General features: G+C 44.4%; 1 protein-coding gene across 1 annotated transcript in view; it reads left to right on the top strand.

The window, feature by feature from the left end:
• Positions 1-1869: 1869 nt before the first annotated feature.
• cetn3 (centrin 3) overlaps positions 1870-13450 on the top strand; it is a 43469-nt gene continuing 31888 nt past the window's right edge. The window contains exons 1-2 of the mRNA XM_060844167.1: positions 1870-1955; positions 12260-12395. Coding sequence (XP_060700150.1) covers positions 1939-1955; positions 12260-12395 — 153 coding nt within the window. The 5' untranslated portion in view covers positions 1870-1938. The remainder of the gene's footprint in view (positions 1956-12259; positions 12396-13450) is intronic.

The raw sequence follows: 13450 nt of genomic DNA, 5'->3' as shown, positions 1-13450 counted from the left end.
ACACTGTTGGTCACAGGTCTTCAGTCTGAAAAACAATCTCCTACCATCAACATGTGCCTCCTACTGTCAAGCATCTGCAGACCTCACTTTCTCCTCCTACTGTCAAGCCAATTTTGTATCCAATTGGCTGGATCTCCCCAGATCCCATGTGATCTAATTTTACTAATCAGTCTACCATGCTACAGCTTGTTGAAGGCCTTGCTAAAGTCTATGCAGACAACCATCTACCATCTGCCTTCATTTATCTTCTTGGTCACCTCTTCACAAAACTCAATCAAGTTTGAGAGACACAATTTCCCATCCATAAAGTCATGCTGACTATTTCTAATCAGTCCTTGCCTTTCCAAATGCATGTAGATTCTGTCTCTTAGACTCCCCTCCAACAACTTACCCACCACTGACGTCAGGCTCACCGTCTGTAGTTCCCTGGCTTTTCCATGCAGGCTTTCCTAAATAATGGCACAACATTAGCCACCCTCCAGTCCTCCAGCACCTCCCCCATGGCTGTAGATGATACAAATACCACTGCGAGGGGCACCACAATTTATTCCCTAGCTTCCCATAATGTCCTGGAGTACAGTTGGTCCTGGGGATCTACCTACCTCACACTTTTCAAGACCTCCAGCACCTCCTTTTCTGTAATGTGGATTCTGTGGCTGGACAGGCCACTCAAAATAATGAACTTATCTTGGAATTACAAAACATGGACAATGATTAAAGCATGCTGGGAAATGGGAACCAGCCTCGACCAAAATGATTGTGCTAATCAATATGCTGCAGAACCCAGATAGGCTGCAGCCACCAGCAGACAGTTAACAAATAAACCTCGTAGCTGTAGACCCAACAATACACACAAGAATTTGTGTTTGAATGGGACAACAGAATGTCATCCCTGGGATAATCGGAAACATCAAGGTGTGCACCAGGCATAGAAGTGCCTCGCACCCCTATTTGGAGGAGGCTATCCAGCACCTCCACTAATGGACACTTAAGGACTAACCTTCCATTAACATGTCAACACTTGGTTGGGTTCAACCAATCAGGGTGATCAAACTTTATTAATCCATTGTAACTTACTCAAGACACGTCTAAAAGAGATGAATCACTGCAAAACCACACCTGGTGTGGAACCTCATGAATAACCAAGAAGAGAAGACAACCTTGAAATCATCAGAAGGCAACCAGACATCGTCACATGGAGCAAGGTCAAGTTGTGTGGTGGTATATGATCATCCAGAGTTAAGTTAAAGCACAGATAAATTAGTAGAGTAAATTGTTATTTTATAATATATTGTGTGAATAGTATTGTTAAATGAATAAATATTATTGTTTTAGTATTATTGAGAATTGACTCACAGTTCTTTTGCTAGATAGAAGTTGAAACACACTGTGGCAATCACAACAGCGCTTCGATACATCTTTATTTTATTTCCCGAGGTCCCTATCTTCCATATCTTTCTCCACAGCATATACTGATACCTGTTTATGCTCCTTCTCAGTGTTGACCCTCGAGTTGCATTCGGTGAATTGATGCATGCTGATACTAGCAACTCCCCTTTTTAATTCTGACTAGCAGTTTTTGCAAAGTATTTGATATCCCGTGGAACCGGCCATCAGTAGTGTCTATAATGGTCCTCGCACCACCCATAAAACATCACTATGTCACTAATCTAACCCCACCCCCGGCCTCGGGACCGCTTCTAATTTGTAACCGTTCTCCGCGAGCTTTCAGTGACGGTTGGTGAACCTCAGATAATTGGCAGCACTCCCAGCCAATAGGAAGATGATATTGACAGGTCGTCCTATCATAAGCAGCGGCGATAGTGATCGGTTCTGGCCAATGGGTATTGAGGGAAGTCGGGAGGTGGGTTTTAGTGCGAGTGCGTCCCTGGTCCCTTTACCCTGCGGTTAGCGTTGGGGGGGTTTATTCCTGCAGCAATGAGTGTGTCGCTGAGGTAGGTCGCTGTTTGGCGTGATTGAAAAGAAAGCCTTGAAAAGCAAAAGCCCTATTTTCTTTTCCTCTACCCTGGGGGGGGGGGGGAAAGAGGTCAGTGATCCTAAAGCGGCAGCTTTCTCGTTGTTTATTCCTCAGTGTATGTGGCGGCGGCGACCTCTGCATCGCCGGCGGCTAGTTGTTATCACTGTCCTGAGGTGAGCAGGCCAAGCACTAATACCGTCGTTGGCAGTTTCCTACAGAGCTAGTCCTTTTTAAAGACTTGAGATATGCCTAGTTTCTCAAAACTGAAAATGTGTTGCTGGTTAAAGCACAGCAGGTTAGGCAGCATCCAAGGAACAGGAAATTCGATGTTTCGGGCCAGAGACCTTCATCAGGAATGAGGAGAATGTGCCAGGCAGGCTAAGATAAAAGGTAGGGAGGAGGGACTTGGGGGAGGGGCGATGGAGATGTGATAGGTGGAAGGAGGTCAAGGTGAGGGTGATAGGCCGGAGTGGGGTGGGGGCGGAGAGGTCAGGAAGAGGATTGCAGGTTAGGAGGGCGGTGCTGAGTTGAGCGAACCGACTGAGACAAGGTGGGGGAAGGGGAAATGAGGAAACTGGAGAAATCTGAGTTCATTCCTTGTGGTTGGAGGGTTCCCCGGCGGAAGATGAGGTGCTCCTCCTCCAGCCGTCGTGTTGTTATGTTCTGCCGATGGAGGAGTCCAAGGACCTGCATGTCCTCGGTGGAGTGGGAGGGAGAGTTAAAGTGTTGAGCCACGGGGTGGTTGGGTTGGTTGGTCCGGGCGTCCCAGAGGTGTTCGCTGAAGCGTTCTGCAAGTAGGCGGCCCGTCTCTCCAATGTAGAGGAGGCCACATCGGGTGCAGCGGATGCAATAGACGATGTGTGTGGAGGTACAGGTGAACTTGTGGCGGATATGGAAGGATCCCTTGGGGCCTTGGAGGGAAGTGAGGGAGGAGGTGTGGGTGCAAGTTTTACATTTCCTGCGGTTGCAGGGGAAGGTGCCGGGAGTGGAGGTTGGGTTGGTGGGGGGTGTGGACCTGACGAGGGAGTCACGAAGGGTGTGGTCTTTGCGGAACGCTGATAGGGGAGGGGAGGGAAATATATCCCTGGTGGTGGGGTCTGTTTGGAGGTGGCGGAAATGACGGCGGATGATACGCTGTATGCGGAGGTTGGTGGGGTGGTAGGTGAGAACCAGTGGGGTTCTGTCTTGGTGGCGGTTGGAGGAGCGGGGCTCAAGGGCGGAGGAGCGGGAAGTGGAGGAGATGCGGTGGAGGGCATTGTCGATCACGTCTGGGGGGAATCTGCGGTCCTTGAAGAAGGAGGCCATCTGGGCTGTACGGTATTGGAACTGGTCCTCCTGGGAACAGATGCGGCGGAGACGAAGGAATTGGGAATATGGGATGGCGTTTTTACAGGGGGCAGGGTGGGAGGAGGTGTAGTCCAGGTAGCTGTGGGAGTCAGTCAGTTTATAGTAGATGTCTGTATTGAGTCGGTCGCCCGAGATAGAAATGGAAAGGTCTCGGAAGGGGAGGGAGGAGTCTGAGACAGTCCAGGTGAATTTGAGGTCGGGATGGAAGGTGTTGGTAAAGTTGATGAACTGTTCAACCTCCTCGTGGGAGCACGAGGCAGCGCCGATACAGTCATCGATGTAGCGGAGGAAAAGGTGGGGGGTGGTGCCAGTGTAGTTGCGGAAGATGGACTGTTCCACATATCCTACGAAGAGACAGGCATAGCTGGGGCCTCATTCCATAAGGAATGAACTCAGATTTCTCCAGTTTCCTCATTCTCCCTTCCCCCCCCCCCCCCCCCCACCTTGTCTCAGTCGGATCCCTCAACTCAGCACCACCCTCCTAACCTGCAATCTTCTTCCTGACCTCTCCGCCCCCACCCCACTCTGGCCTATCACCCTCACCTTGACCTCCTTCCACCTATCACATCTCCATCGCCCCTCCCCCAAGTCCCTCCTTCCTACCTTTTATCTTAGCCTGCCTGGCACATTCTCCTCATTCCTGATGAAGGTCTCTGGCCCGAAACGTCGAATTTCCTGTTCCTTGGATGCTGCCTAACCTGCTGTGCTTTAACCAGCAACACATTTTCAGCTCTGATCTCCAGCATCTGCAGACCTCACTCTTTACTCCTAGTTTCTCAAAACACCCCATCGACATCAAGTGCCGTCAGATTCGGTCGTTGTTACGATGCTGTTTGGTTTAGTAGTTAGGGGTTGTGCTGCTCAATGCCATCTAACAGCGTGTGAGTATCGTCACCCTGGATTTTTCATTTGCACAAAGGGATCAAGATGCCCTTCTTGATAAGTCATTGAAAGTTAAGATGCAGGTGCAGCAAACTATTAGACAGCTAACAGAATGCAAGCGATTATTGCAAAGCATTTAACGACAGGAGTAGTGAAGTTTTACTTAAAATGTACAGAAGTTTGATTACACAGCACTTATGTATTGAGTACTATTTTAATAGAATAAAAGGGGTCATTAGCGATGTCGATACAAAATTGGATCACTGACAGGAAAGTGAGTAATGGTCAATGGATATTTTCTGGGCTGGATGAAGGGTTGTAGTGGAGTTCCCCAGGGATTTTGGTGTACAAGTGTCAGTTTGAATAAGTAGTTGTCACACCACTTAAACTATGACGAGGACAATGTAGTCAAAAGGACGTCAATAAGTTGGAGAAGACAAATGGATAGCAGATGATATTCAATGCAGAGAAGTGTGAGGTGGTGCATTTTGGTAGGAAAAACATTGCATCACTTTTTTTATTTAAAATGTCTTTCAATCTAAAGAGTGCAGGAGCAGAGGGACTTGGGTGTGTGTAGGTCACTGAAAGTGGCAGGAAAAATGGAGAGAGCAGTAAGCATACAGTATTGTCTGCATTTTTGGGTTGAGAGTATAAAAACAAGGAAGTGATGTTGATTTTTTTTTCAAGACACTTGTTAGACCTCAGCTAGAGTACTGTGTGCAATTCTGGGTACTTCTTTGTAGGAAGAATATAGACACAATAAAGAGAGTGCAGAAGGTGTTTACAGAAAATGTTTTGAGATGAGAAACTTAAGTTGTGAGGATAGACTTAAAAAGTTGGACTTTTCTTTGAGACTGGGCCAAGAGGAGATATGGAAAAGGGTTTCAAAATTGAGTGGGCTACATACAGTAATTAAGGAAACTGTTCCTGCTTGTAAAAGGAAAAAGAATGATGGGGTATAGATTTAATGTGACTTGCTCAAGGACAAATGTGATATGAGAAAAATAAACTTTTTCACTCAGCCAGCAGTTAAGGTACAGAATCCACTGCCAGGAACAATGGTGAAGGCAGATTCGACTGAGGCATTCAAAAAGGCATTGGACTATTATTTGGATAAAAATAATGTGCTGGGCAAGGATTATGAAGAAACCGAACTAGATAATGAAGCACATTCCTAGAACTAGTGCTGGCAGGATTGGACCAGTTGTTGAGTAATTCTTTTACTCTGAGGGTTATAAATCTTTGGAATTCTCTACCTCAAAGTGGTTTTGAAGCTCAGTCTATCTTTGCCAGTTTGATAGATGTCATTTTAGCTTTGCTAAATTAGGAAACCTGTTTTGGAGAGATTTGAATTGAGTGAAAAATGGGCATGAATTTGGGAGATCACCAAATGTGTAAGAAAGGGCAGTTGGAGATTTGGCAATTTTTAACGGTTGAGATCTTTCTCCCCTTAATGAAAGGGTTGATGATCACAGATTAGGAGGAGAGAGGCAAATCTGAACTGAGAATTGTTAAAAATGTCATTAATGTCAGAGCCAAGAAGGGGGTTTGTCAACTGCAGTTCAGAATGAATAAGAATTGAAAGCACGGGAAGTGGGTCTCATGACATGAGAATGATGGACAATAGGAGAGATGCTTCAAGAAAGGAACAAGTTCAGGACTAGAGCGGAGAGTTTTCAAGAAGTTTATGATGAGCTACGAAAGGACCTGCAGTTGATTGGAATGGTTTTGTCACACTTTTTTTAAAACAAAATCCTTTATAAAAATAAGCATTAAAGAATTATTCTGGAAAAAATGAGCAATTGCAGATATTAGCAGTACTTGAGTGCTTTCTGATTTGGCAGTAAATGCCTAAACCAGTTGATTACCTATTCTGTTTACGTCTGTGTCCCTTCAACTTCAGTTTGTGGAGATGAGGGCTATATTAGAAGGGAAGGCCAGTTTGTATATGTGTAATAGGTTTTGTGGGGATTAGGTTTACTAGGATTGAGGTTAGGATGTTGTTTAGTAGACCAGTAACGGTAGAAATTTATGCTGAAAGGATTCTGGAAAACCAAAGGAAGCAAGTGCATGAAATCTCCTCCAACTCCCAAGTTATCTTGCAAGTCAAACGGCATATTGACTTAAAACATTGAGTCTCTCACCTTGTCTTTTAAAACCAGATGAAGGATGAAAAAGTAACCAATGTATTCATTAATTTTACATGGTATTGGGTGATGAATTTATACTGATTTTTGTTATTATTAAATTTAGCAAATGAATTTGTGGATCCCTCCACCTCCAGGGAACATTATTTTTATGTGCAGTGATATTAATTGCCTTAAGCTTGTTTGGGAGCTACAAAATAAATGCTATTTATAGCCTATGAGCTTTTTGATTTCAGTTAGTATCACAGCCACTTATGATCAAAGTTATGTAAACACAGCATTACAGTGCGGCCCTCAATGTTGTGCTGGCCTGTGGAACCAATCTGAAGCCCATCTATCCTTCACAATTCTATTTTCATCCATATATTTATATATTGACCATTTAAGATTAGACTAGATTACTTAGTGTGGAAACAGGCCCTTCGGCCCAACAAGTCCACACCGACCCGCCGAAGCGCAACCCACCCATACCCCTACATTTACGCCTTACCTAACACTACGGGCAATTTAGCATGGCCAATTCATCTGACCCGCACATCTTTCGACTGTGGGAGGAAACCGGAGCACCCAGAGGAAACCCACGCAGACACTGGGAGAACGTGCAAACTCCACAGTCAGTCGCCTGAGTCGGGAAATGAACCCGGGTCTCAGCACTGTGAGGCAGCAGTGCTAACCACTGTGCCACCATGCTGCCCTTAAAGTTGGTGAGTCTACTATTCTTGGAGGCAATGTGTTCCATGCCCCTAGTACTGAGTAAAGAAACTACCTCTGACACCTGTCTTCTATCTATCATCCCTCAATTTTAAAGCTATGTACCCTTGAGCTAGCCACCTCCAATTGAGGAAAAAGGCTCTTACTGTCCACCCTATCTAACCCTCTGATTATATAACTCAAGACACCTCTCAACCTTCTTTCTAACAAAAAGTGCCTCAAGTCCCTCAGCCTTTCCTCATAAGACCTTCTCTCCATACCAAGCAACATCCTAGTAAATCTCCTCTGGACCCTTTTCCAAAGCTTCCACATCCTTCCCATAATGCAGTGACCAGAACTGTTCGCAATATTTCAAGTGGAGGCCACACCTGAGTTTTGTACAGCTGCACCTTGACTTTGTGGGTCTGAAATTCAGTCCCTCTAGCACACTGTTACACATCGTTTTCCTTTTTAACAACCCTTTCAACCTGGATGGCAACTTTCAGGGATCTGTGTATGTGGACACTAAGATACTTCTGCTCATCTCCACTGCCAAGAATACTACCATTAGCCCAGTAGAGTCAGAGATGTACAGCATGGAAACAGACCCTTCAGTCTTACCCGTCCATGCCGATCAGTTATCCCAACCCAATTTAGTCCCACCTGCCAGCACCTGGCCCATATCCCTCCAAACCCTTCCTATTCATATCCCCATCCAAATGCCTTTTAAATGTTGCAATTATACCAGCCTCCACCACTTCCTGTAACTGCTCTCAATTACCTCTTCCACCTCCCAAATGATCCGAAGTTCATCCACCTCCAGTTCCCTAACATGGTTTTCGAGGAGCTGGAGTTGGGTGCATTTCCCGCAGAGAAAGTCAGCAGAGATGCTACTGGTGACCCTTACCTCCCACATTCTGCAGGAGAAACATTCAACTGCCCAAGGCAAACACTGGGAAAGTGTGCAGACTTCACTCAGGCAGTCACCTGAGGGTGAATTGAACCTTGGTCCCTGGCACTGAGGCAGCAATGCCACCATGTCACCCTCTGGGTCACTAATCATATCTTTTTGAGATTCGTTTTTAAGCAATGCAGAAGCAAAATGCATTGAGTGATGGTGGTGGGAGGGTGTGGACACAAGGTGGTGTCATGTAGATGCAGATGATGTGCCCTGATCATCATAGTCAATCAAGGGTGGTCAGTGCCTCAGTGCTGGGGATGTCGGGCTAGTCAAGGACGCTGGTGTTGATATGTCTTTTTTTCCAGTGGGTTTGTAGAATCTTGCACACTACTTCAGCGCCTTGAGATGTCGACTATAGACAACTCACGTCTTGGAGCCAGAAAGGAGGGCAGGAACTACTCCCACTTTGTAAACTATGATCTTGGTGTCGGATTTAATGTTGTTGTTGTTTTTGTCCTCGAAATACCCTTTTCCTCAAGTGGCTGAAGGCTTCTTCAATAACTCTGGCTGACTAAATGCTTCCAAGGTATTGGAGGTGGTTGAATAATTTCCCACAGGTTCTGTACGTTAGCTCCACTCCAGTGGGGAGCTTGTCGACTGCAAGGTAAAGCCTTGTAGCAAGGTATTTTGAGAAGTGTTGGGGTGATGGCACAGCCCTGCTTGACACTGGTCCAAATGGGTCAATGGTGCAGCCATTTGTCACTACCATGACTTCCATGTCATTGCGGAACAGGTGAAAGATGATGACACATTTTATGGCGCAACCAAAGTGGAGAAGGACGCTTCCCAATTGACGGTGTCAAAGGCCTTTCTTAGGTTAAAAAATACCATGTACAGGGGTAGGTTTTGTTCTGCAGCTGTTGCACGGTGTAAATCATGTCTGTGTGCCCTCCATAGCAGAAGGTCAAAATGCGACTCTGGGAAATGTTTCTCAGTCACAGGGAGGAGATGGTTGATGAGGACCTTGGCGATGACTTTTCCACGAGTCGACAGCAGGAAGAATTCCCTGTAATTTCCAACTCTATTTTGTTCCCTTTTTTTTTGAAAGTTCTCATGATTATGGCATCTCTGAGCTCTTCCAGGGTGTTCTCTTCTTTCCAGATAAGGCAGCAAAGGCGTGCAGCTGCTCTTTGCCTCTCCACTTCAGTGCCTTGGCAGGGATATTGTCTGCTCCAACAGCCTTGCTCTTAAGCTGGCAGACAGCCTTCTCTACTTTGTGCAAGGCTGGGGTGTTGTTGAGCTCATGGTGTGCTGTATTCTGTGGGATCAGTGACAGAGCCCTGGTTGACAAAGTCTCTGAAGTGCTTCTCCCCCCCCCCCCCCCCCCCCAGCATTTTTTTTTGATGGCTTCTTTATCCTTGGTAAGAGTCACTCAACCCTTGGCCAGCAGTTAGGTTGGGGCCTTGGGTATTTGGTCTGTATATGGTCTTAATAGCGCTTGGTTGTCAGTCATTTGTTTGGTCTCCAGTGCTTTGTCCACCCAACACCTGTTCTTTTTTGCAGGTTTGTTATTGGACATCTGCATTCAGCTGCCTGGAGGCCTGCCTTTTTCTGTTGTGTGATTGTTGTTTTACACTAAAATGCCATGCGCTTCTGGCTTAATAGCTTGATCATTCTCATCAAACCAGTCTTGCTGTTTACTGCTTGAGTGGTCAACAGAGTATTTGCAGGCATTGATGATGGCACTGGAGTATATGAGTTGGTCCACCAGTTTGTTTTTGATGGCAAAGTCGCCTCCACGGAGGCAGTGCTTTTTGGTTTTACCCTTTGGGAAAAGGTGTACCCACCACCTCGCCCGCCAGGTTTCACTCAGAGTAGTGATGTCAATCTCATAGCGCCTGAGTTCCTGGGCGATGATGATAGTGTGGCATTCCAGTCTGTCACTGGTGGGATTGTTCAAAAGGGTTCTAACATTCAGGTCCCAAACATCATCCTGAGGATGTGGAAGGTACCTGTGCGAGAGTTCTTTTAACATGGGGCAACAGTTGCATACAGGTTACCACATTGGTTTAGCAGCGCAAGGTCTTTGTCCAGTGGCAAGGAGCATCCAAGACAACTGGAGACCAGGTACAGCTGTTGGCCTGAGATTGTCTGCACTCCACCGCAGTCAAACAGTTCGGCACTAGGCAGTGCCTCACACTTGAGTGCGAGGTCTGAGGTGAGGAGAGATGGGGAAGGGGAAATTCCAAGGAGGACAGTGTGGCTGCTGCCTTTGTCAGTCTGAGATCGTGAAATTACCGGGGATGGGGCTTTATAAGATTACGGACGGGGAGTGTATTATAACAGACAAGAGAAGTAACAGTGACCTGTCTTAGATAATGTATAGTAGCTGCAATGACTTAATCAAGATATCTAACAATCTGTCTCTATGACTGTGATGTAATTTAAGTATTAAAAATTCAATTCCTTTACTTCTGATTATGTGACTCCACTGCAAATGAGTTTTAATTTGACTATTTTCATTCTTGCAATGAATCGTAGAACGGTTATAACACATTTGGACAACTGACGTAACAAGTTCTTTCCAGCTTGCTATTCTAACCAGGACAGAATCTACTTCCATGATGCTGTCCTTGGCAGTGTATCCAAGACCATAGCCACTTGCAGTGTAAAGAGTTCTTCCTTATGTTGCTGTTGCCTAATATGCCATCGCTAAGTTGTGTGTTTTGGTTTTTGAGCCTTCTGCCAATTGGCGTCGTTTCAATCTAATATCTACTCACTTCTGTCTAGACTTGAGTTTTGAACATTTCTATCAAATTTCCTCTTTTTTTCCCTCAGGAGAACATCCATCTTTTCCAATCCATCATGTAACTGAAGTCTAATATCCCTGGAGTCATTCTTGTAACTTTTTCCTGTGCCAGCTCTGAAATGATTGATTGTCAAGCTGTTTCATGGATTGCGTGGGACAGCTCTCCCAATTTTGGCACCTGGACCTTGGATATCACTAAAAAGATTTGTCATATTGAGTGCCAGTTGGTTCCCTGTTTGCTGAGTATCTGGTACAGCTACATGGCTTGCTAGGACTTTTAAAAGGCAATTTCATTGCTTGGAATGGAATCCATATCTAGGTCAGACCCAGCAACGGATGACCGGTTTCTTTCTCTGAGAATGTTGAACCAGATAGGATTTGTATTGCCTAGCAATTTCATGCTTTATCACTTCTGAGCTTAGCCTGCCAGTTGCCTTTATTCCAGTTTATCAAGGATTGGTCTGTTCTCAGCCCAATACAAATGACCCTTGTCCTGATTAGTGTTCAAATTCCAATACAGGTTAGAGAGCGACTCTCCTTATACTGTCTGGCAGTTACCCATTCTCCTCTGCATGTTGTTCATTAGCTGAGCAAACCACTTCTATAAACATGCCATGCGACACTCAACCTCCTGAGTATGCAGTGACATTAGCTACCATTCAAACATCAACCTGGAACATTGCTCAGAAAGCAGGTGGCTGTTAACTCTGAAGGTGTAATGGAAAATATAATGTGGTGGTTTTTCCATGCAGTTGAATGTGAAAAGTTATAATTCCGAATTGAAAATAAGTTAATTGAGGATTGACTAGTTTAGAGAAATGTTTGCCCTAAGTGTTCAGTTTGGAGGAGACCCGAGTGAGATCAGAAGCTCGTTTAGTTTCTCTCTTTTTAAGAGGTCTGAGAGTTCAGGGAAAACAACTGCCTTTGTAGAAATGTTTTATTGTGTGTAACTTTAACATCAGAGTTTGATTAGAAATCTGCAAGTTACTGGATACAGAGAAATTTTAAGTTCTGTTTTGAGAATATTAATGTAAAAGGTGGCATCATCTTACAATTAAGAAACGGGGGAAGATCCTGTTTAAAGATTTTGATAGTGGGGTAAATGCTCTTGATCGCAATCTCTAAATTGGTGTTGGGAACTGTACTGACTGTAGTTTCTCATTACACAGGGAAATGTGGCTAAATTAGGGAGGAAGAGGGGTCGATTCCGTAGGCAGGTGCTGAGGAAGGAGATGTGGCTCTGGTAGCAAGTATGTTTGAGAACATGGCTGAAGAGCTTCAGGACAGAGGAGATGACCCGGGGGGTGCAATGAGAGAGGGACTCACTGAAATAAATTAGCCCAAATATGATGGGATCCACGATGGTTAACTTCAAACGATTTTGTATAATAAGCGTTAGTAAAACTACATTTGCTGTTTATATGGCTTAAACATTTGGATTTGAGTAGCTGTTTATCAAAAGGTGAACAAAAATTTTAAATTTTTTACCTTTTTTTTTCTTTCAGAACTGAGCTTGCGATAGATAAACCAAAAAGGAAAAAACGCCGAGAATTAACAGAAGAACAGAAACAGGAGATTAAAGAAGCTTTTGATTTATTTGATACTGACAAAGATGAAGCAATAGATTATCATGAACTAAAGGTAAATTTTGGTTTAAAAGCATTTTGATAGCTGAGTACTGCATATTAAGGAGTTTTATTGTTAATGCCTCAACTTAGATTAGATTCCCTGCTGTGTGGAAACAGGCCCTTCAGCCCAACAAGTCCACACCGATCCTCCGAAGGGCAACCCACCCAGACACGTTCCCCTACATTTACCCCTAACACTATGGGCAATTTAGCTTGACCAGTTCACCTAACCTGCACACCTTTGGAATGTAGGAGGAAACCAGAACACCTGGAGGAAACTCATGCAGACACTGGGAGAATGTGCAACTCCACACAGACAGTTGCCCGTGATGGGAATTGAACCCGGGTCCCTGGCAGTGTGAGGCAGCAGTGCTAGCTACTGAGCCATCATGCTGCCCAAATTTTTGATTTGTGGATTCATTCAAATTAATTAGCTTTTTCAGGCAATTGGTGATAATGTTGTCTCCTGTAGAAAATGGATATTGCACAGTTACTAAAAATTTTACAGCAGGAGAACTTATCCTGCTATTAATTCATGTAGTAATAGTATCAAAATACCACCAGATGGCTGGAGCACCTGCTATGTTAGACACACTGATAAAGTTAGGAACGCATGAATAACTTTTTTTAAAATCAAAACGTCCTGCATCTACTTGTAGGTTTGTTTAGAAGCCCAAACAATTGATTTGTCAGTTCATAACTTATCACCATTCCACCAATATCAATATAATCCTTTTAAATAAAGTATCAAGTATTATTAAATGTGTACATAGTGTTTTTTTTCCAATTTTTTTTTCTCTGCTGACAGCTTTCAGATCCTTTTTTATTAGGTGGAATGAAGCATCATCAATCAACATGTGAAGTTGTATGCCTTCAGTAAAATTTTTATTTTCTTAATTTAAAAGCCAAATGCTGTTTTTTGTCATTCATCACCCCACCCCACTGCTGCTATCTTTGTGAAGGGCTAAAAAATCTTGTGAAAGTTAGTAATTAAGGTGATAGTCTCTTGAAAAAGTTGCGTTTTGATTTGCAAGGCTAGTTAGACCTCCAATTCCAGATAATTCCTAT

The sequence above is a fragment of the Hemiscyllium ocellatum genome, chromosome 2, assembly GCF_020745735.1.
Source record: "Hemiscyllium ocellatum isolate sHemOce1 chromosome 2, sHemOce1.pat.X.cur, whole genome shotgun sequence".
Classification (NCBI taxonomy): domain Eukaryota; kingdom Metazoa; phylum Chordata; class Chondrichthyes; order Orectolobiformes; family Hemiscylliidae; genus Hemiscyllium; species Hemiscyllium ocellatum.
The sequence above is the reverse complement of the archived record's forward strand: the minus strand, read 5'-3'. Positions and strand labels throughout refer to the sequence as shown.